At 50.7% G+C, this 19,618-nt stretch overlaps 1 protein-coding gene and 1 pseudogene across 1 annotated transcript in view; both read left to right on the forward strand.

Annotated features, from left to right (window-relative positions):
- Positions 1 to 641: 641 nt before the first annotated feature.
- On the forward strand, positions 642 to 7,862 carry LOC129352935 (CXXC-type zinc finger protein 1-like; annotated as a pseudogene).
- A 1,837-nt stretch (positions 7,863 to 9,699) lies between these two features.
- hdac6 (histone deacetylase 6) overlaps positions 9,700 to 19,618 on the forward strand; it is a 61,978-nt gene continuing 52,059 nt past the window's right edge. The window contains 18 exon segments of the mRNA XM_055022147.1: positions 9,700 to 9,818; positions 11,028 to 11,123; positions 11,248 to 11,333; positions 11,448 to 11,532; positions 11,601 to 11,641; positions 11,722 to 11,818; positions 13,397 to 13,494; positions 13,584 to 13,688; positions 13,861 to 13,929; positions 14,473 to 14,603; positions 14,714 to 14,778; positions 14,843 to 14,902; positions 14,992 to 15,005; positions 15,007 to 15,079; positions 15,151 to 15,257; positions 16,882 to 16,982; positions 16,985 to 17,023; positions 17,026 to 17,092. Coding sequence (XP_054878122.1) covers positions 9,708 to 9,818; positions 11,028 to 11,123; positions 11,248 to 11,333; positions 11,448 to 11,532; positions 11,601 to 11,641; positions 11,722 to 11,818; positions 13,397 to 13,494; positions 13,584 to 13,688; positions 13,861 to 13,929; positions 14,473 to 14,603; positions 14,714 to 14,778; positions 14,843 to 14,902; positions 14,992 to 15,005; positions 15,007 to 15,079; positions 15,151 to 15,257; positions 16,882 to 16,982; positions 16,985 to 17,023; positions 17,026 to 17,092 — 1,445 coding nt within the window. The 5' untranslated portion in view covers positions 9,700 to 9,707.

Here is a 19,618-nt window from a genome sequence, read left to right on the forward strand (position 1 = left end):
GAAAAGTGCAGCAGGAACAGAGGAGGCCATAACAGCTTCAGGACTGAAATATTTTTATTCTGCTGAGTTTTGGTTCTGCGGGCCTAAGTCTTCTGAGCGTCACTCAGAGCTGTCCAGGGGCTTCCAGCTCTTCTTCTGCTGCTCCAGATGTTTCTCGGTTGGATCCGGTAAAAGCCAGAGTTCTGTTTCAGAAGTTCCTCAGCCTCTGCTGCCCCCTGCTGGACACACTGAGAACTGCAGCTGGTTGGTCCCGGTTACGATCATAATTATAATAATAATAATAATAATAATAATAATTATTATTATTATTATTATTATTATTGTAAATATATTAATTATCATTTATATTGTTAATACTGTGAAGACACTTGGATGGTGATGATAAATATTTACTAATATTATTATCATTATTAATTATTATTATTAGTGTTATTATTATTTATTATTATTATTATTATTGTAAATATATTAATTATCATTTATATTGTTAATACTGTGAAGACACTTGGATGGTGATGATAAATATTTACTAATATTATTATCATTATTAATTATTATTATTAGTGTTATTATTATTATTATTATTATTATTATTCTGCTGTTACTGTACCTCCGCAGTGACGAGCTCCACCGCCAGGGGGCGCCTTGGCCGCCCTTCTTTGTGCTCCCTGCAGAGGAAGAGGAGGATGAAGATGCGGTGAAAACAAAGAGAACCCTGCAGGTTCGCTGTGGTTCGGAACCGGCGGATCAGAACACGTTGCAGCTGGAGCGGAGCAGCTGGACCGCCGAACCTTCTCATGGTAAGTCCCTGGACTGACCCGGACATATCCAGCCGAACCGAACCGAGCTGCAGTCAGAGAAATGAACCGAGCCTGGCTGGAGCAGACTCGGTTCTGGTTCTGAGGCAGATCTGGACCTGAATGGGTACCGTGACCTAACCAGCAGAACCAGACAGAATCAGAACTCGAATGTTGAGAGCTGGATATGCTTACGGCTTTAGAACCTTCAGAACCCTATGGTTCCGGTTCTGGAGCCCCCCCCTCGGGCTTTTATTTTGAAGGTTTTGCTGTGTTTCAGTCTGAGGAGGCAGCAGGAGCCGAACCGGGTCCGGAGGAGGAGGAGCGGGGCTCGGAGGTAGCCATGGAAACGCCCAGCGCTCCAGTTTACTGCGTGTGTCGGAAACCAGATATCAACTGCTTCATGATGTGAGAACCGGAACCACCAGCTGCAGGTCCAACTGGACCGATCAGAACCCTGAGAAAGTATTCAGCCCCCTGCAGGTCCCTGATCCGGTTAAACAGGACGGGTTCCCTGTGGGACCGGCACCAGAGGAGTCTGTAGAACTCCACTGTCCCAGAACCAGAGGATCAGAACCTTTCTGGACCAGGAAAGGTTTCTGGACCAGGAGGAACTTGTAGATCAATGACAAGAAAAAACTTTATTCTAATCAAAATAATATTACAGTAATAAGAAATGTTCTCCAACCGGGTCCAGAACCTCCAGTAGAGGTTCGGAACTGGTTCTGGACCTCTACTGGAGCTCCCTCCAGAACCAGTAGTCAAATCCAGTCCTTTTGGTGAGGTGTGAACGCTAATCGACCTCTGACCTCTGGTCCTCCAAACCTCAGTCTGGGCTCAGTTTGTATGTGAACACCAAGTGGATCGGAGACCGCTCCAAAAGCAGGAAGTGGACTACAGTGCAGGGCATTCTGGGTAAATACAGCCAAAGCTAACATGCTAGCCTAGCGCTAGCAGCAGAATGGATCCTGGTCTTCAGAGAAATCAGAAACTCTTTCCGTCTCTGGATTTCCCTAAAATTTCTGGTCTTCATCACCGAGTCCAGGGTGTGAATACTTTTTGGTGGTTCTGAAAGTCTTCTACTGGTACTGCTCACATTGTTCTGGTTCTGATGGATCACAGAATCAAACAGGTCTGAACACAAATGTTTATCTCAGTTGTGCACAACCACGAAGTTAAGATGGTTCTGGTTGTCCCATGTGTGTGTGTGTCTGTGTGTGTGTGTGTGTGTGTGTGTGTCTGTGTGTGTGTCTGTGTGTGTGTCTGTGTGTGTGTGTCTGTGTGTGTGTGTCTGTGTGTGTGTGTGTGTGTGTGTGTGTGTCTGTGTGTGTGTGTGTGTGTGTGTCTGTGTGTGTGTGTGTGTGTGTGTGTGTCTGTGTCTGTGTCTGTGTGTGTGTGTGTGTCTGTGTCTGTGTCTGTGTGTGTGTCTGTGTGTGTGTGTGTGTCTGTGTGTGTGTGTGTGTGTGTGTCTGTGTGTGTGTGTGTGTGTCTGTGTGGGGGTGTGTGTGTGTGTGTGTGTGTGTGTGTGTGTCTGTGTGTGTGTGTGTGTGTGTCTGTGTGTGTGTGTGTGTGTGTGTGTCTGTGTCTGTGTCTGTGTGTGTGTCTGTGTGTGTGTGTGTCTGTGTGTGTGTGTGTGTGTGTGTGTCTGTGTGTGTGTGTGTGTCTGTGTGGGGGTGTGTGTGTGTGTGTGTGTGTGTGTGTGTGTGTGTGCCTCAGAGGCTGTGACAGCTGCACGGAGTGGTTCCATGGTCAGTGCGTCGGCGTGTCGGAAAAAGCAGCCAAAGCCATCCGAGTTTGGTTCTGCCCGGCCTGCAGAGGTCAGTGTGGCGCAGCGCTGCCCCCTGCTGGCAGGAGCAGCACTTACAGCTGAGCGCCGTGTGTTTGCAGACAGAGACTCGTCTCTGGAGATCAAATACCGCCAGAAAAGGAGCAAGGAGGCGGAGCCTGAGAGGGATGACAGAACGGATGGAGAGCGAAGCTCCGCCCTCCAGGCCAGGATCGACCGGCGGCGGGGTTCTCAGGTAGGCCCCCGCTGCTCTCTGGCTCCCCCTGGTGTTGTAGCCTCACCGTCGCCGCTGTCGCCCACAGATCAAGCGTTCGGCCCGGATGTGTGGCGAATGTGACGCCTGCCTGAGGACGGAGGACTGCGCTCAGTGCGACTTCTGCAAAGACATGAAGAAGTTCGGCGGTCCGAACAAGATCCGGCAGAAATGCCGCCTCCGGCAGTGCGAGGTCCGAGCTCGGGTACGTGGTTCGCATGGAAACCAGAGCTCTGCCTCCCAGATCTTCATGTTGTCCCCCTTAGTTCAACAACCAATCACAGCGTGACGTGTCAGCGTGGGCGGAGCCACGTCCTCGCTCAACATGATGCTGTGATGATTTTTGTCGTTGAGCAGAAGATGCTTCGAGTTCGAGACGAGGAGATGAGTCGGAGTGGCAGCAGGGGGCGGGGCCTGTCCACAAAGGGGCGGGGCATCTTTCAGAAGATGAGGAAGAAGAGGATGAAGTTGAGGAAGGTTTCAGTGAGAGCGAGCTGGAGCTCTACCATCAGTACCAAGCAGCTGGATACAGAGACCTGGTGAGTGACCAATCAGACGTCAGGGATTCACCTACTGACCAATCAGACGTCAGGCAGCGACTTTCTGTTCCATGATGCTTCTTCCTGTTGCAGGTGTGGCACAGCGAGGAGGAAGATGATGCTCAGTCAGACTCTCTGAGGAAGAAGGCGGTGAAGGTGAAACACGTGAAGAGGCGAGACAAGAAACCGGAGAAAAAGGTGCAGCTGTTTGATCACATGATTCATTATGTCAGCAATGATGTCACTAATGCGGCTGTGCACCTGCAGAAATCCGTTTCTGTTCCAAAAGAGGAGGTGAAACCTCGGCGCCACAAGGTGAAGCAGCGCCACAGGGAGCGCGTGCGGCACAGTGAGAGCGCAGGCGAGGGCGGGGCTAAAGAGGCGGGCGGGGCTTTGAGGCAGTGTCTGGGACCGGGCTGCGTCGAACCGGCAAGAAGTGGATCCAAGTACTGCTCAGAGGACTGCGGCATGAAACTGGCGGCCAAGTGAGTGAGAGCCGAGCGCGAGCGCCGGCGCCCTGATGTGCAGCTGAGTCTGTCTGTGATCGGCAGCCGGATCTATGAGATCCTCCCCAGAGGATCCAGCAGTGGCAGCAGAGTCCCTGCGTCGCCGAGGAGATGGGGCGGAGACAGCTGGAGCGAATCAGGAAGGAGCAGCAGGCCGCCAGGCTCCGCCTCACCCTGATGGAGAAACGTTTCCATGAACTGGAAACCATCATCGCCAACGCCAAGCAGCAGCAGGTCCAGCAAGACGAGGAGGTGAGATACACCAGGGTGTCCTCCCGACCCGACCCGACCCGACTCGACTCGACCCGACTCGACTCAACCCGACCCGGCTCTGATTGGCCCGACCCGACCCGACTCAACCCGACCCGACCCGACCCGACTCGACTCGACCCGACTCGACTCGACTCGACCCGGCTCTGATTGGCCCGACCCGACCCGACTCAACCCGACCCGACCCGACCCGACTCGACTCAACCCGACCCGGCTCTGATTGGCCCGACCCGACTCAACCCGACCCGACCCGACCCGACCCGACTCGACTCGACTCGACCCGGCTCTGATTGGCCCGACCCGACCCGACTCAACCCGACCCGACCCGACCCGACTCGACTCGACCCGACCCGACTCAACTCAACCCGACCCGACTCAACTCAACCCGACCCGACCCCACTCGACTCGACCCGACCCGACTCGACTCAACCCGACCCGACTGGACTCGACTCGACCCGACCCGACTCGACTCGACCCGACTGGACTCGACTCGACTCGACCCGACCCGACCCCACTCGACTCGACCCGACCCGACTGGACTCGACTCAACCCGACCCGACCCGACCCCACTCGACTCGACCCGACCCGACTGGACTCGACTCGACCGACCCGACTCGACTCGACTCGACCCGACCCGACTCAACCCGACCCGACTCGACTCGACCCGACCCGACCCCACTCGACTCGACCCGACCCGACTCGACTCGACTCGACCCGACCCGACTCAACCCGACCCGACTCGACTCGACCCGACCCGACCCCACTCGACCCGACCCGACTCGACTCGACTCGACCCGACCCGACCCGACTCGACTCGACCCGACCCGACTCGACTCAACCCGACCCGACCCGACCCCACTCGACTCGACCCGACCCGACTCGACTCGACTCGACCCGACCCGACCCGACTCGACTCGACCCGACCCGACTCGACTCAACCCGACCCGACCCGACCCCACTCGACTCGACCCGACCCGACCCGACCCGGCTCTGATTGGCCCGACTCGACTCGACCCGGCTCTTATTCGCCCGACCCGACCCGACTCGACTCAACCCAACCCGACCCGACTCGACTCTTATTGGCCCGACTCGACCCGACCCGGCTCTAACCCGGCTCTGTCTGTCTCCAGGTAGCTGAGGGAGACGGGGACGACACAGACCTGCAGATCTTTTGTGTGTCCTGCAGCCACCCTGTGAACCCCAAGGTGGCGCTGCGGCACATGGAGAGGTGCTATGCTAAGGTTAGACTCCAGAGACAGACATGTGCCTGTCTGAAGTTTTACACATGGTTCAGAAGTATTCATACCATCAGGACATGTCCGGGGAGCGGAACTGCTCCATCAGGACATCAACGGTCGTCCTCCTGTCTCACTGTGTCTCTGTCTGTCCAACAGTACGAGAGCCAGACCTCATTGGCTCCATGTATCCGACTCGAATCGAAGGGTAAGACCACTGCACTTCCTCCAGTCTCATTCAATGACTGTTGCTCATGTCTGTCTCCCACCTGTCCCTGTGTCTCTGCTGTCCTCGTGTCTCAGGGCCACCGGCTGTTCTGTGATGTCTACAACCCTCAGAGCAAGACATACTGCAAGCGGCTGCAGGTTCTGTGTCCAGAACATTCCAGAGATCCCAAGGTACGGATGGACGGATGGACGGATGGACGGACGGACGGACGGACGGACGGACGGACGGATGGATGGACGGACGGACGGACGGACGGACAGACGGACGGACAGACGGATGTATGGATGATGCATGGATGGATGGACCAACCATCATCCATCCACATGACACTACGACCAACCAGCGAAGGTTTCAGTGACTGACCAATGAGAGGAGCGTTGGCTCTTCAGTCTGTAACCAGTTGCAGCATGGAGGGACATCATCTCAGCTGGGTGTCCAATGTTAGAGACATGGAGGGACACATCATCTCAGCTGGGTGTCCAATGTTAGAGACATGGAGGGACACATCATCTCAGCTGGGTGTCCAATGTTAGAGACATGGAGGGACACATCATCTCAGCTGGGTGTCCAATGTTAGAGACATGGAGGGACACATCATCTCAGCTGGGTGTCCAATGTAGAGACATGGAGGGACACATCATCTCAGCTGGGTGTCCAATGTTAGAGACATGGAGGGACACATCATCTCAGCTGGGTGTCCAATGTTGTGTTTTGTAGAGTCAACAGTAAAATTCCCGTCAATTGTTTCTGACTCTTCACCCTTGAAGTCACAAACTGCTTTGAAACTTTAAAAGTTCCATCCAGTTTCACAAACACTCACATTTCTAGGAGACAAGCATTCGAGAACACGATTGGCAACACAACCAGCATCGACAACATGCCGTGTCTGTCTTCTTGTTTCGGTCCAGTTTTCCTGAACTGTTTTCTGGGAGCCAAACTGTGACCTGAAAGTGTTTGGCTGTGTGTGGAGCCCTTCACTCTGCCATGCTTTGCTTTGAGACTGCGCTGAGCGAGCGTTGATGAGACAGACCTGGATGACTTTCACCTGTCTCTGTTGTTCTTTCTGAGCAGGAAACGGGTCAGAACCAGGAGTGGATCTTACAATGGTTGAGTCCTTGTTCAGATGGTTTCTGATGTTTCAGGTCCCGGCAGATGAGGTGTGTGGATGTCCACTGGTCAAAGACGTCTTCGAGCCCACTGGAGAGTTCTGCCGGGTCTCCAAGAGGAAGTGCAACAAGCACTACTGCTGGGAGAAGCTGCGGCGGGCCGAGGTGGACCTGGAGCGAGTCCGAGTGGTAAGCAAGTCTGAACGCACTGGAAAAGATCTGGACGCACTTCCACCAGGGGATGTTCGGTTCTGCTGAGATCAGTAGGGGGACTGATCTCACAGGCTGAACTCCTCTTAACACTTATCGTCCCGCTGTCCTCTGTCTGTCCACCAGTGGTACAAGCTGGACGAACTGTTTGAGCAGGAGAGGAACCTGAGGACGGCGATGACCAACCGGGCTGGGCTGCTGGCGCTGATGCTGCACCAGACCATCCAGCATGACCCAATCACCACCGACCTGCGCTCTGCCAAGGAGAGGTAGAAGGCAGGACGGTCTACCTGACCGATGGCCATCTGGACCGATGGCCATCTGGACCGATGGCCATCTGGACCGATGGACATCTGGACCGATGGACATCTGGACGTTGGACATCTGGACGGATGGACATCTGGACCGTTGGACATCTGGACCGATGGACATCTGGACCGTTGGACATCTGGACCGATGGACATCTGGACCGTTGGACATCTGGACCGATGGCCTGTGTCCTGGAGCAGTTTTAGTGGTTCTAGGTTGGACACAGGAAGGCTGCCAGCAGTCACTTCAAAAACCAGACAAACAGAACTGACCCAAATACATGATCAATCCAGAACCAGCAGGCAGGCGGTTCTGGATAAACTCACAGAACCATGAGTTAACCCAGAACTGTCTGGATGAACGGTTCCAGTTAGACCCGCTTCGCGCTGCAGGAAGCGGGTCTAACTGGTTCTGGAGATACAAACTATCCCAGCCCACAAACTGCAGCTTGCACAGAACCGGTTCTGGTGCTGACAGAAAGATTTTCACATAAAGTTTAATTTCTTGGATCCAGCTGATGTGACACTGAATGTTTTGGGTCGGTATCGACCCGCAGCGACTCATTAGAACCGGTCCGCAGCAGAATTTCCCTCTGTGGGACAGTAAAGGTCGTTTCCACAATCAGCAGGGGCGATCAGCGCTATTGGGTTACAGTCTGAATGGATCGGGTCAGAATCCAGAACCTGCAGGCTGTCCGTGTTTTTCCCGTCTCAGCCGGTTTGTAACCATGACAACAGACATATTAGGACGAATAAAACGTCATAAAATTGAAAACATCCAGCTGTACCTATTTATATGGCCGGTTTGCTTGGCTGTTGGTTCTGGGTCAGCTGGTTCTGTTGGTGCTGAAACTTCTATGTGCTGCTGCCTAAACCATAGGGGACCACATTACCCATAATCCTCAGCTCCCCGAGGACAGGTTGGTGCTGTTGCCATGGTAACACACATCTGCAAACACTGCAAACTGATAAAGACACGAACCCATCAGAACCAATCCGGATTTTCACTGGGACCACAACAAGACTGACAGCTATGCTGACCCTGACTGATACATTCAATGGAAACAAGCCAGCAGCCAATCAGAGAGCTCCATTGTTTTACTTCTGATTTTTACTTTTTGTGATGTTTGTCTATTAGTCGTGGTCCAGCTTCCCCTGCTGCTTCCTCCCGCCTCACAGGAAGTGATGTGTGACCAGATTTGTGTTTTATTGGCTCAAATAAACCTGATCATGTTTCAAATCTGTTGCTACCGTTTTCCTCAGTTCCATGGTCCTTCCTGTATTCCCAGATTTAAAAAAGTATGTAAATATGTATTTCCACGTAAAACAAACGTATGTTACTGCACCATTAAGCTACAATTTGATGTACTTTTACGTAAATAAAAGACCAAAGTGTCATATTTTCTTTCATAAACTGTTTCAGAGATAAGATCAGCCAAAATTTCTTCAGGAAAACATTTGTTAGAATGTTCTGGATATAATCCAGGACATTACAAACATCATATTATTACATCAGGTAATAAAATACTCGTTTCCGTCTGTATACCAGCTGTCAAAGTAATTTACAATAAAGTGTACGTTTCTATTATTATTCTTTAAAAATCTGAAGCGTTTTGTACTGTTTACAGCATCAGCTGTAAATTAATATTTTGTGGCAAAGAAAATCTTAATGAAACAGTTTAATCTACTGGAGAAAGTGTACACAAATTAATCTTAGCAGGGCTTCTGGTTTCATTTCATTAGTATTCAGCCTGAAAGACGCAGGACTCAGTCACTTGGCGGATCCGTGCCCGGACCAAAATGGCAGTTGATTCGACGCATCGTTCAGCTCAGGGCGTCCTGAGTATTTATATTTACGCCTTGCTGTGTGACTCATCTCAAAGCGCCAGTCGATGTTGCATTCAGTTCGCGCTCAAACAAACAGAACCGTACGGAACCAGCAGAACCAGGCGGGGAGTTCGGCTCGGATTCTTCGTTCTTTGATCCCCTGAGGAACCGGAAGTCCGCCGGAAGTCTGAGTTTGACTCCCAGAAGGAGAGAAAGCTGGTAAACAGATTAGTTCCGGTTCTGATTCATGAGTTGAAAACAGGTTCGGATAGAGTTGGACCTGCAGGGTCCAGATGAAGTTGAAGGAGTTCTGCTAGCATTATGAATATAAAGATGTTTGGACCGGTTCTGAACCGAACCGCAGTCAGAATGCATCCTGCTCATTGAACCAGAACTATCAGTCTGAGTAAATGTCTGACGGTTCTGGACCTCAGTGACAGAATCATCGGTTACGGTTTCATCTGGAGGGGGTCGGGTTCGGAAACCTTTCCTGCCTCTGAGCAGCTGGTTCTGGTTCTGGTTCAGTCCGGCTTGGTGGTTTCGTGTACTGCTAAGCTTCTGACACGAAGATGATCCATTCAGGCTTAAATCTGCTCTCGAGATCAGAACCTGGTCCGGAACCAGAACCCTTCAGTCCTAAAATGTCTGGTTTTGTTCCGCTGCAGGTGGACGGGTCAGGTATGGCGTCCGGATCGGATCCTCCAGGATCCGGAGTGAAATCAGTCAGGAGGTCTCCACGCCTGTCACCTCAGGTCACACACACCTACACTCACACACAGACAGAGAGACACACACACACACAGACAGAGAGACACACACACACACAGACAGAGAGACACACACACACTCACACACACACACACAGACAGAGAGACACACACTCACACACAGACAGAGAGACACACACACACACAGACAGAGAGACACACACACACAGACAGAGAGACACACACACAGACAGAGAGACACACACACCCTCACACACACACACTCACACACACACACACAGACACACACACTCACACACAGACAGACAGACACACACACAGACACACACACACTCACACACAGACAGAGAGACACACACACACACAGACAGACACACACACACAGACAGAGAGACACACACACACTCACACACACACACTCACACACACACACAGACAGACAGACACACACACACAGACACACACACTCACACACACAAGACAGACACACACACACAGACACACACACACACACACGCACACACACACACTCACACACACAACCCACCCACACACACACAACACAGACAGACAGACACACACAGACAGACACACACACCACACACACACACACACACACACACACACACACACACACACACACACACACACACACACACACCTACACTCACACACACACACAGACAGACAGACACACACAGACAGACACACACACTCACACACACACACACCACACACACCACACGCACACACACAGACAGACACACACACACACACACCTACACTCACACACACAGACACACACGCACACACACACACACACCTACACTCACACACACACACTCATACACACACATACACACCCCCAGGGACACACATATACAGAGACATACAGTTTTTAAACCCTGGTTCTGGTTCTGACTGAGTTTCTCAGTTTGTTCCAGAGTCTCTTTGAATCACTGAAGGATTTAGACTCTGTGTGTTAAAGTTTGACCCAGTGGGTCAGAAATTATCCTGATCTCATCAAACCTTTGTTAATGATTCACCTGAGCTGGAGAGCTGCAGGTGGAGCTTTCTGCTGCATTTCAGGTGCGTTAGCTGCATTTCAGGTGCGTAGCTGTATTTCAGGTGCGTTAGCTGCATTTCAGGTGCGTTAGCTGCATTTTAGGCGTTTAGCTGCATTTCAGGGTGTCAGCTGCATTTCAGGTGCGTTAGCTGCTGCTGTGGTTGCAGGCTGGCGGAGGAGTCAGCCTCCAGGAGGTGAAGAGGCGAGGACGGATGGAGAGGAGCAGAGAGGAAGAGGATCTGAGTGGACGGCTGAAAACGCTGGTGAGACTCTCTGTGATTGGCTGGTTTGAACATCTGGGGCGGGTCTAATAATCCTGTTAGCATCCTGATCACTCAGGAGTTTCTGGCAGGCTCTGGTCCGGTAATGGTTCTGATCTGTGTCCAGGATCTGTGCAGCAGGTCTGCAGCCAGCGGAACCGGACTGGTTTACTCCCAGATCTTCACGCACCACCAGAACCTCTGGGATACCAGGTAACGGATCTGGTCCGGGTCGGGCCTTCAGTAGCACTTAACTGATCTGGTCCGGGTTCCCTTCACTCGTTGGTTTAATTCAATCGAGGTCTCTGATTGGTTGTTGTCTTCCAGCCATGTGGAGAGTCCAGACAGAGTGACAGCCATCATGTCAGAGCTGCAGAGGAAGGAGCTGCTGAGCCGCTGCTTCACCGTGGAGGTCAGTCTGGATCCGACTAGAGCGGCTGCTGACCGACCGGTTCTGATCTCAGTGTGTTTGTCTTTTAGCCCAGAGAAGCAACAGAGGAGGAGCTGTTGCTGGCTCACACGTGAGTCAACCAATCACAGAATAGAAAGCCTGACTTCCTGTTTGTTCATGTCGACTTCCTGTTTGCTGATGTTGCTGCAGGAAGATTTATGTGGACACCATGAAGGCGACTCGGACGATGACGCAGACGGAGCTGCAGAGTCTGTCTGACAGATACGACTCAGTCTACCTCCACCCTGTGAGAGCACACACACACACACACACCACACACACACACACACACACACACACACACACAACACACACACACACACACACACCTGCACACACAAACACACACCTGCACACACACACCCACACCTACACACACCTGCACACACACACACACACCTGCACACACACACACACCTGCACACACACACACACACACCTGCACACACACACACACCTGCACACACACACACACACACCTACACACACCTGCACACACAAACACACACCTGCACACACACACACACCTGCACACACACACCTACACACACAAACACACACCTGCACACACACACACACCTGCACACACACACACACACACACCTACACACACCTGCACACACAAACACACACACACACACACACACCTGCACACACAAACACACACCTGCACACACACACACACACCTACACACACCTGCACACACACACCTGCACACACACACACACACACCTGCACACACACACACACCTGCACACACACACACACCTGCACACACACACACACACACACACCTACACACACCTGCACACACAAACACACACCTGCACACACACACACACACACACCTGCACACACACACACACCTGCACACACACACACCTGCACACACACACGCATGCACACACCTGCACACACACACACACCCGCACACACACACACACACACACACACCTGACACACACCTGCACACACACACCTGCACATACCTGCACACACACACACCTGCACACACACACCTGCACACACACACCTACACACACCTGCACACACAACACACACCTGCACACACACACACACCTGCACACACCTGCACACACACATGCACACACACACACATACCTGCACACACACACACCTGCACACACACAGCTGCACACACACACACACCTGCACACACACACACACGCGCACCTGCTCACACACCTGCACACACACACACACACCTGCACACACACACCTGCACACACACCTGCTCACACACCTGCACACACACCTGAACACACACACACCTGCACACACACACCTGCACACACACACCTGCACACACAGCTGCACACACACACACCTGCACACACACACACGCGCACCTGCTCACACACCTGCACACACACACACACACCTGCACCACACACACACCTGCACACACACACACACACCTGCACACACACCTGCTCACACACCTGCACACACACCTGAACACACACACACCTGCACACACACACACACCTGCACACACACACACACCTGCACACACACACACCTGCACACACCTGAACACACACACACACCTGCACACACACCTACACACACACACACACTGCTCACACTTGCACACACACACACCTGCACACACACACACACACCTGCACACACTTTACATTTAAACCCATACTTACTCTGTTGCTATGAAAACCACTAGAATAAACCAGAAACATGGCTGCCGTTCTGTCTGAGGTCAGACACTTTGAAGATGTCTGAAGTTCATCATGTTACCTGCTGTGTGTGTATGTGTATGTGTGTGTGTATGCGTGTGCATGTCAGGAGTCCTTCCAGGTTTGTGTGACGGCTGTTGGTTCAGTCCTCCAGCTAGTGGATCGGGTCCTGACCTCTGAAGTCAGGAATGGATTCGCCGTCATCAGGTAAACGCAGCAGCACTTGTTCCTGTCTCCTGACTCAGGAGACACACCTGACCTCCTTCTTCTTCTGCTGTTACTGATGCTGCGGTCAGACCTCCAGGTCATCACGCTCAGGCCGACCAGCCCAACGGCTTCTGTGTGTTCAACAACATGGCGGTCGCGGCTCGGTACGCTCAAAAACGCCACGCCGTCAACAGGTGAGGGACGGTCAGCTGCAGCGGTGCCTCCTGCTGGTCGATCCCAGAACTTCAGCAGAAACATATTACAGTCCAGAACAAAACCCGAAAGGAATCAGGCCCTTTCTGTGAATGAAACAGTAGCATATGCTTTTATTCTGAAAGGGTTTTGAATGTGTTCCTGTGTTGTCAGGGTTCTGATCGTGGACTGGGACGTTCATCATGGTCAGGGCATCCAGTACCTGTTCCAGGAGGATCCCAGGTAAACAACACAGCTCTGATTCTGGATATTACTCCCCCTTCTAAATCTGTCACTGAGGCGTTAACGAGATGTTAAAGAGCTGTTAACGAGCTGTGGGGTGTTAACGAGTTGTTAACGAGCTGTGGGGTGTTAACGAGTTGTTAACGAGCTGTGGGCTGTTAACGAGCTGTTAACGAGCTGTGGGGTGTTAACGAGCTGTTAATGAGCTGTTAACGAGCTGTGGGTGTTAACGAGCTGTTAACGAGCTGTGGGGTGTTAACGAGTTGTTAACGAGCTGTTAACGAGCTGTTAACGAGCTGTGGGGTGTTAACAAGCTGCTGCAGCTGGTTGGCAGGAAGCAGAGCCAGTTAAAACAAAGAAGGACAGAAAGGTGAGAGCAGCTTCAGTTCATCACCTGTACCTGAGAGCAGTGGGGCCATCAAGACATAAACACATACAGGGGAACATTTCAAATTAAAATGCATAACTCTGAATGGAGGTAAGTCGTGTGTGTGTGTGTGTGGTGTGGGGTGTGTGTGTGTGTGTGGTGTGTTTGTATGTCAGTGTGTTGTACTTCAGCATCCACAGGTATGAGGGCGGAGCCTTCTGGCCTCACCTGCAGGAGTCAAACTCCAGCTTTGTGGGCAGCGGGCGAGCTGAAGGGAGGAACATCAACCTGCCCTGGAACAAGGTGAGTCTGCTCCAGAAACCGGACCTGCTGACCCTGGGTCAGTCCTCCAGAAGGAGCGCTTGTTGTACCTTCCTGCACCGCTGGTTCTGATTCTCCTTCCTGTTTGTGTGTCAGACGGGATGAGCAACGCTGATTATATCATCGCCTTCCAGCAGGTGCTGCTGCCGGTGGCCTGTGAGGTAACACACACACACACACACTCACAGGGTGTGTTAGCCTGCAGTAACTGGTGTGTGTTTGCAGTTCCAGCCTCAGCTGGTTCTGGTCTCAGCTGGATTTGATGCTGCAGCCGGAGATCCAAAGGTAAAACTGACCTGAGATCAGTCCCTCCGTCCAGTGGGTCATCTGAGTCACTGTGTGTGTGTGTGTGTGTGTGTGTGTGGTGTGTCCAGGGGGAGATGTGTGCACCCTCAGTGTTTCCACATTCTGACCCACATGTTGATGAGTTTGGCTGAAGGTCGGCTCGTTCTCGCTCTCGAGGTAAATTTTCCACTCTAAAAGCCCGTGAAGCTCGCTAACTGCAAGTTAAGTCAGGTGCTGTTTCTGTTCAGGGAGGTTATGACCTTCAGGCAACAGCAGAGGGCGTCGCAGCCTGCGTCACAGCTCTGCTGGGCGGAGCCTGTCCTCTGCTGGACCCGCCCACTGCTCCCTGTGACAGGTAGCCCTGCTTTCTGATTGGAGGCTGACTGGGGGGTTTGTTTCTTGCTCAGTAGTTTAGCGCCGGTTGGTGCTGCACCATAGCATTAGATTCCGATAATAATATGTGCTAGCATAGTTCTATAGCTTTAGCCTATAGATGAATCAGTTTAGCTTACGCTAAATATGTGGTTGGTTTTCCTTTAGAGGTTGGTTCTGCCATAGGCATGAATACGCAGACGGCCCATTGCTGCGATACACCGCAGCGTCCGCCATATTGAATTTGGCCCATGTGACAGGAAGCCAACACAAGTAACTGGACCGAACTTCACAAAGTGCCGTTCTACAAAGTATTTCAAGTGAATTCCTGTCATTGACACATTCTCTCTCTCTCACACTAATATATTTGGTGATCAAAGAAACGACTAAAGACAGTTTCTAACTTTTACTGTGATTATTTCATTGTTTTGGGAGATTTCTGAATAAAGAGCAAAATGTTTTCATTTGATAGAAATGATTCTGATGGTTTCAATAGTGACCCTGATGAACAAACACAGTGTTTCATTAAAGAGCATACTTACATGACTCCATAATTTAATGTACATTCAACATGTCAAGACTAGAACAAAATTTTCTTGTATTTATTTTTTTATATGTTATTGATAAATAACTTTTGGATCATCAAAGTCATTATCAAACATAAAACTACATGTTTTTCTTAATTTTTCTGGACAAACAATTATTACAGTTTGATATATTAACTGCTGTGGACAGCAAAGACAGAGTGAAGATTTTCTAACAGTAAAAATTTACTCTAAGGTCAACAGAGCAAATTGTTGACCTTAACAATTTAATAAAGCTGTATTTCATTTTGTCATGAAATACAGCTTTATTTATTTCATTAAATAAATATGAAATAATTTATTTAATGAAATAAAATAATGAATAAATAAATAAATAAATAAGCTGTTTTAGTACACTAATACTTCAGATTGAGATATTTAAAAATGCACAGAAAGTGAAAAGTATAATAAAGAATAAAACATTCTTTATTTTACTGGGAACACTGGCCCCAGGTCCAGTCTGCTGGTCAAACTGGGAGAAGTCCAGTGAGTTGTGAGTCGTCCTGGTCCTCAGGCTAAATCCAAGAATGACAGAAATGATCCAAAAGTCTAACAGATATCCATATATTTTTCCTTCCCATTGAGATGAACCCATATTCTCGTCATGTTGGGCTCTGACTGCATCTCTGCAGCCGAACACCGACATGATGAAGCTGCTCTCCATCCTCACCTGTGAAAGGTGAAGCCAAACAAGTCCACAGTACAGGACTTGAGGAGTTCTGATCGCTCCACTGCCACACGCAAGATGGTGGCGATGTAACGTAGGATCGCGCTCAAAGAGGCGTCTTCGTATTCTGTCTGGGTTCTGCTAAGTAATGTGTTAGCATAGCTCTTTAGCGTTCGCGGAACTAATCTGTAAGCTTAGTGCTATATGGTTAGCTGGTTGCACTAGCGCTTTAGCTAGCAGTGCTTGAACTTGGTCCAGGAAGTGAACAGCGTCCCTGCTGGCTATGTATTTGTTGGGAGGTGGAGCTCCCAGTGCTCCCAGTTTTGACCCCTGTTGACCCCTGTCTCTGTCCCCAGTGCCTTGCAGTCCATCTCTGAGACCATCTCAGCGCTGTACCCACACTGGGCCTCGCTCCAGGTCCTGGCTGGACCCGGTCCGGAGGAGCGTTTCATCACAGCTGCGCCAATCACAGCAGCCCAACACCGGCTACCATCAATACAGTGTTGCCATGACAACAGGTCTGGTTTATGATGAGAAGATGATGGAGCATGAGAACCTGTGGGACAGGTGAGTCCAACCGCTGTGTGGCTAAAACATGGCCACTAGCATCAGCCGTCATGGTGAACGTGTGAATCATCAGCCTGTCGTGGTGAACGTGTGAATCATCAGCCGTCATGGTGAACGTGTGAATGATCAGCCTGTCATGGTGAACGTGTGAATCATCAGCCTGTCATGGTGAACGTGTGAATCGTCAGCCTGTCGTGGTGAACGTGTGAATCATCAGCCTGTCATGGTGAACGTGTGAATCATCAGCCTGTCATGGTGAACGTGTGAATCATCAGCCTGTCGTGGTGAACGTGTGAATCATCAGCCTGTCATGGTGAACGTGTGAATCATCAGCCTGTCATGGGAACGTGTGAATCATCAGCCTGTCGTGGTGAACGTGTGAATCATCAGCCTGTCGTGGTGAACGTGTGAATCATCAGCCTGTCATGGTGAATGTGTGAATGATCAGCCTGTCGTGGTGAACGTGTGAATGATCAGCCTGTCATGGTGAACGTGTGAATCATCATCTGTCATGGTGAACGTGTGAATCATCAGCCTGTCATGGTGAACGTGTGAATCATCAGCCTGTCATGGTGAACGTGTGAATGATCAGCCTGTCGTGGTGAACGTGTGAATCATCAGCCTGTCATGGTGAACGTGTGAATCATCAGCCTGTCATGGTGAACGTGTGAATCATCAGCCTGTCATGGTGAACGTGTGAATCATCAGCCTGTCATGGTGAACGTGTGAATCATCAGCCTGTCGTGGTGAACGTGTGAATCATCAGCCTGTCATGGTGAACGTGTGAATCATCAGCATGTCATGGTGAACGTGTGAATCATCAGCCTGTCATGGTGAACGTGTGAATCATCAGCCTGTCATGGTGAACGTGTGAATCATCAGCCTGTCATGGTGAACGTGTGAATCATCAGCCTGTCATGGTGAATGTGTGAATGTCATGGTGAACGTGTGAATCGTCAGTGTCGTGGTGAACGTGTGAATCATCAGCCTGTCATGGTGAATGTGTGAATCGTCAGCCTGTCGTGGTGAACGTGTGAATCATCAGCCTGTCATGGTGAACGTGTGAATCATCAGCCTGTCATGGTGAACGTGTGAATCATCAGCATGTCATGGTGAACGTGTGAATCATCAGCTGTCATGGTGAACGTGTGAATCATCAGCCTGTCATGGTGAACGTGTGAATGTCATGGTGAACGTGAATCGTCAGCCTGTCGTGGTGAACGTGTGAATCATCAGCCTGTCATGGTGAACGTGTGAATCATCAGCCTGTCATGGTGAACGTGTGAATGATCAGCCTGTCGTGGTGAACGTGTGAATCATCAGCCTGTCATGGTGAACGTATGAATCATCAGCCTGTCATGGTGAACGTGTGAATCATCAGCCTGTCGTGGTGAACGTGTGAATCATCAGCCTGTCGTGGTGAACGTGTGAATCATCAGCCTGTCATGGTGAACGTGTGAATCATCAGCCTGTCATGGTGAATGTGTGAATCATCAGCCTGTCATGGTGAATGTGTGAATGTCATGGTGAACGTGTGAATCGTCAGCCTGTCGTGGTGAACGTGTGAATCATCAGCCTGTCATGGTGAATGTGTGAATGTCATGGTGAACGTGTGAATCGTCAGCCTGTCATGGTGAATGTGTGAATGTCATGGTGAACGTGTGAATCGTCAGCCTGTCGTGGTGAACGTGTGAATCTTCAGCCTGTCATGGTGAACGTGTGAATCATCAGCCTGTCATGGTGAACGTGTGAATGATCAGCCTGTCATGGTGAACGTTTGAATCATCAGCCTGTCATGGTGAACGTGTGAATGTCATGGTGAACGTGTGAATCGTCAGCCTGTCGTGGTGAACGTGTGAATCATCAGCCTGTCATGGTGAACGTGTGATCATCAGCCTGTCATGGTGAACGTGTGAATCATCAGCCTGTCATGGTGAACGTGTGAATCATCAGCCTGTCATGGTGAACGTGTGAATCATCAGCCTGTCATGGTGAACGTATGAATCATCAGCCTGTCATGGTGAACGTGTGAATCATCAGCCTGTCATGGTGAAACGTGTGAATCATCAGCTGTCGTGGTGAACGTGTGAATCATCAGCCTGTCATGGTGAACGTGTGAATCATCAGCCTGTCATGGTGAACGTGTGAATCATCAGCCTGTCATGGTGAATGTGTGAATGTCATGGTGAACGTGTGAATCATCAGCCTGTCGTGGTGAATGTGTGAATGTCGTGGTGAACGTGTGAATCATCAGCCTGTCATGGTGAACGTGTGAATCGTCAGCCTGTCGTGGTGAACGTGTGAATCATCAGCCTGTCATGGTGAACGTGTGAATCATCACCTGTCATGGTGAACGTGTGAATCATCAGCCTGTCGTGGTGAACGTGTGAATGATCAGCCTGTCATGGTGAATGTGTGAATGTCGTGGTGAACGTGTGAATCATCAGCCTGTCATGGTGAATGTGTGAATGTCGTGGTGAACGTGTGAATCATCAGCCTGTCATGGTGAACGTGTGAATCGTCAGC

The sequence above is a fragment of the Poeciliopsis prolifica genome, unplaced genomic scaffold (genome assembly GCF_027474105.1).
Source record: "Poeciliopsis prolifica strain line A6 unplaced genomic scaffold, Auburn_PproV2 SCAFFOLD082, whole genome shotgun sequence".
In the NCBI taxonomy this organism is placed as follows: domain Eukaryota; kingdom Metazoa; phylum Chordata; class Actinopteri; order Cyprinodontiformes; family Poeciliidae; genus Poeciliopsis; species Poeciliopsis prolifica.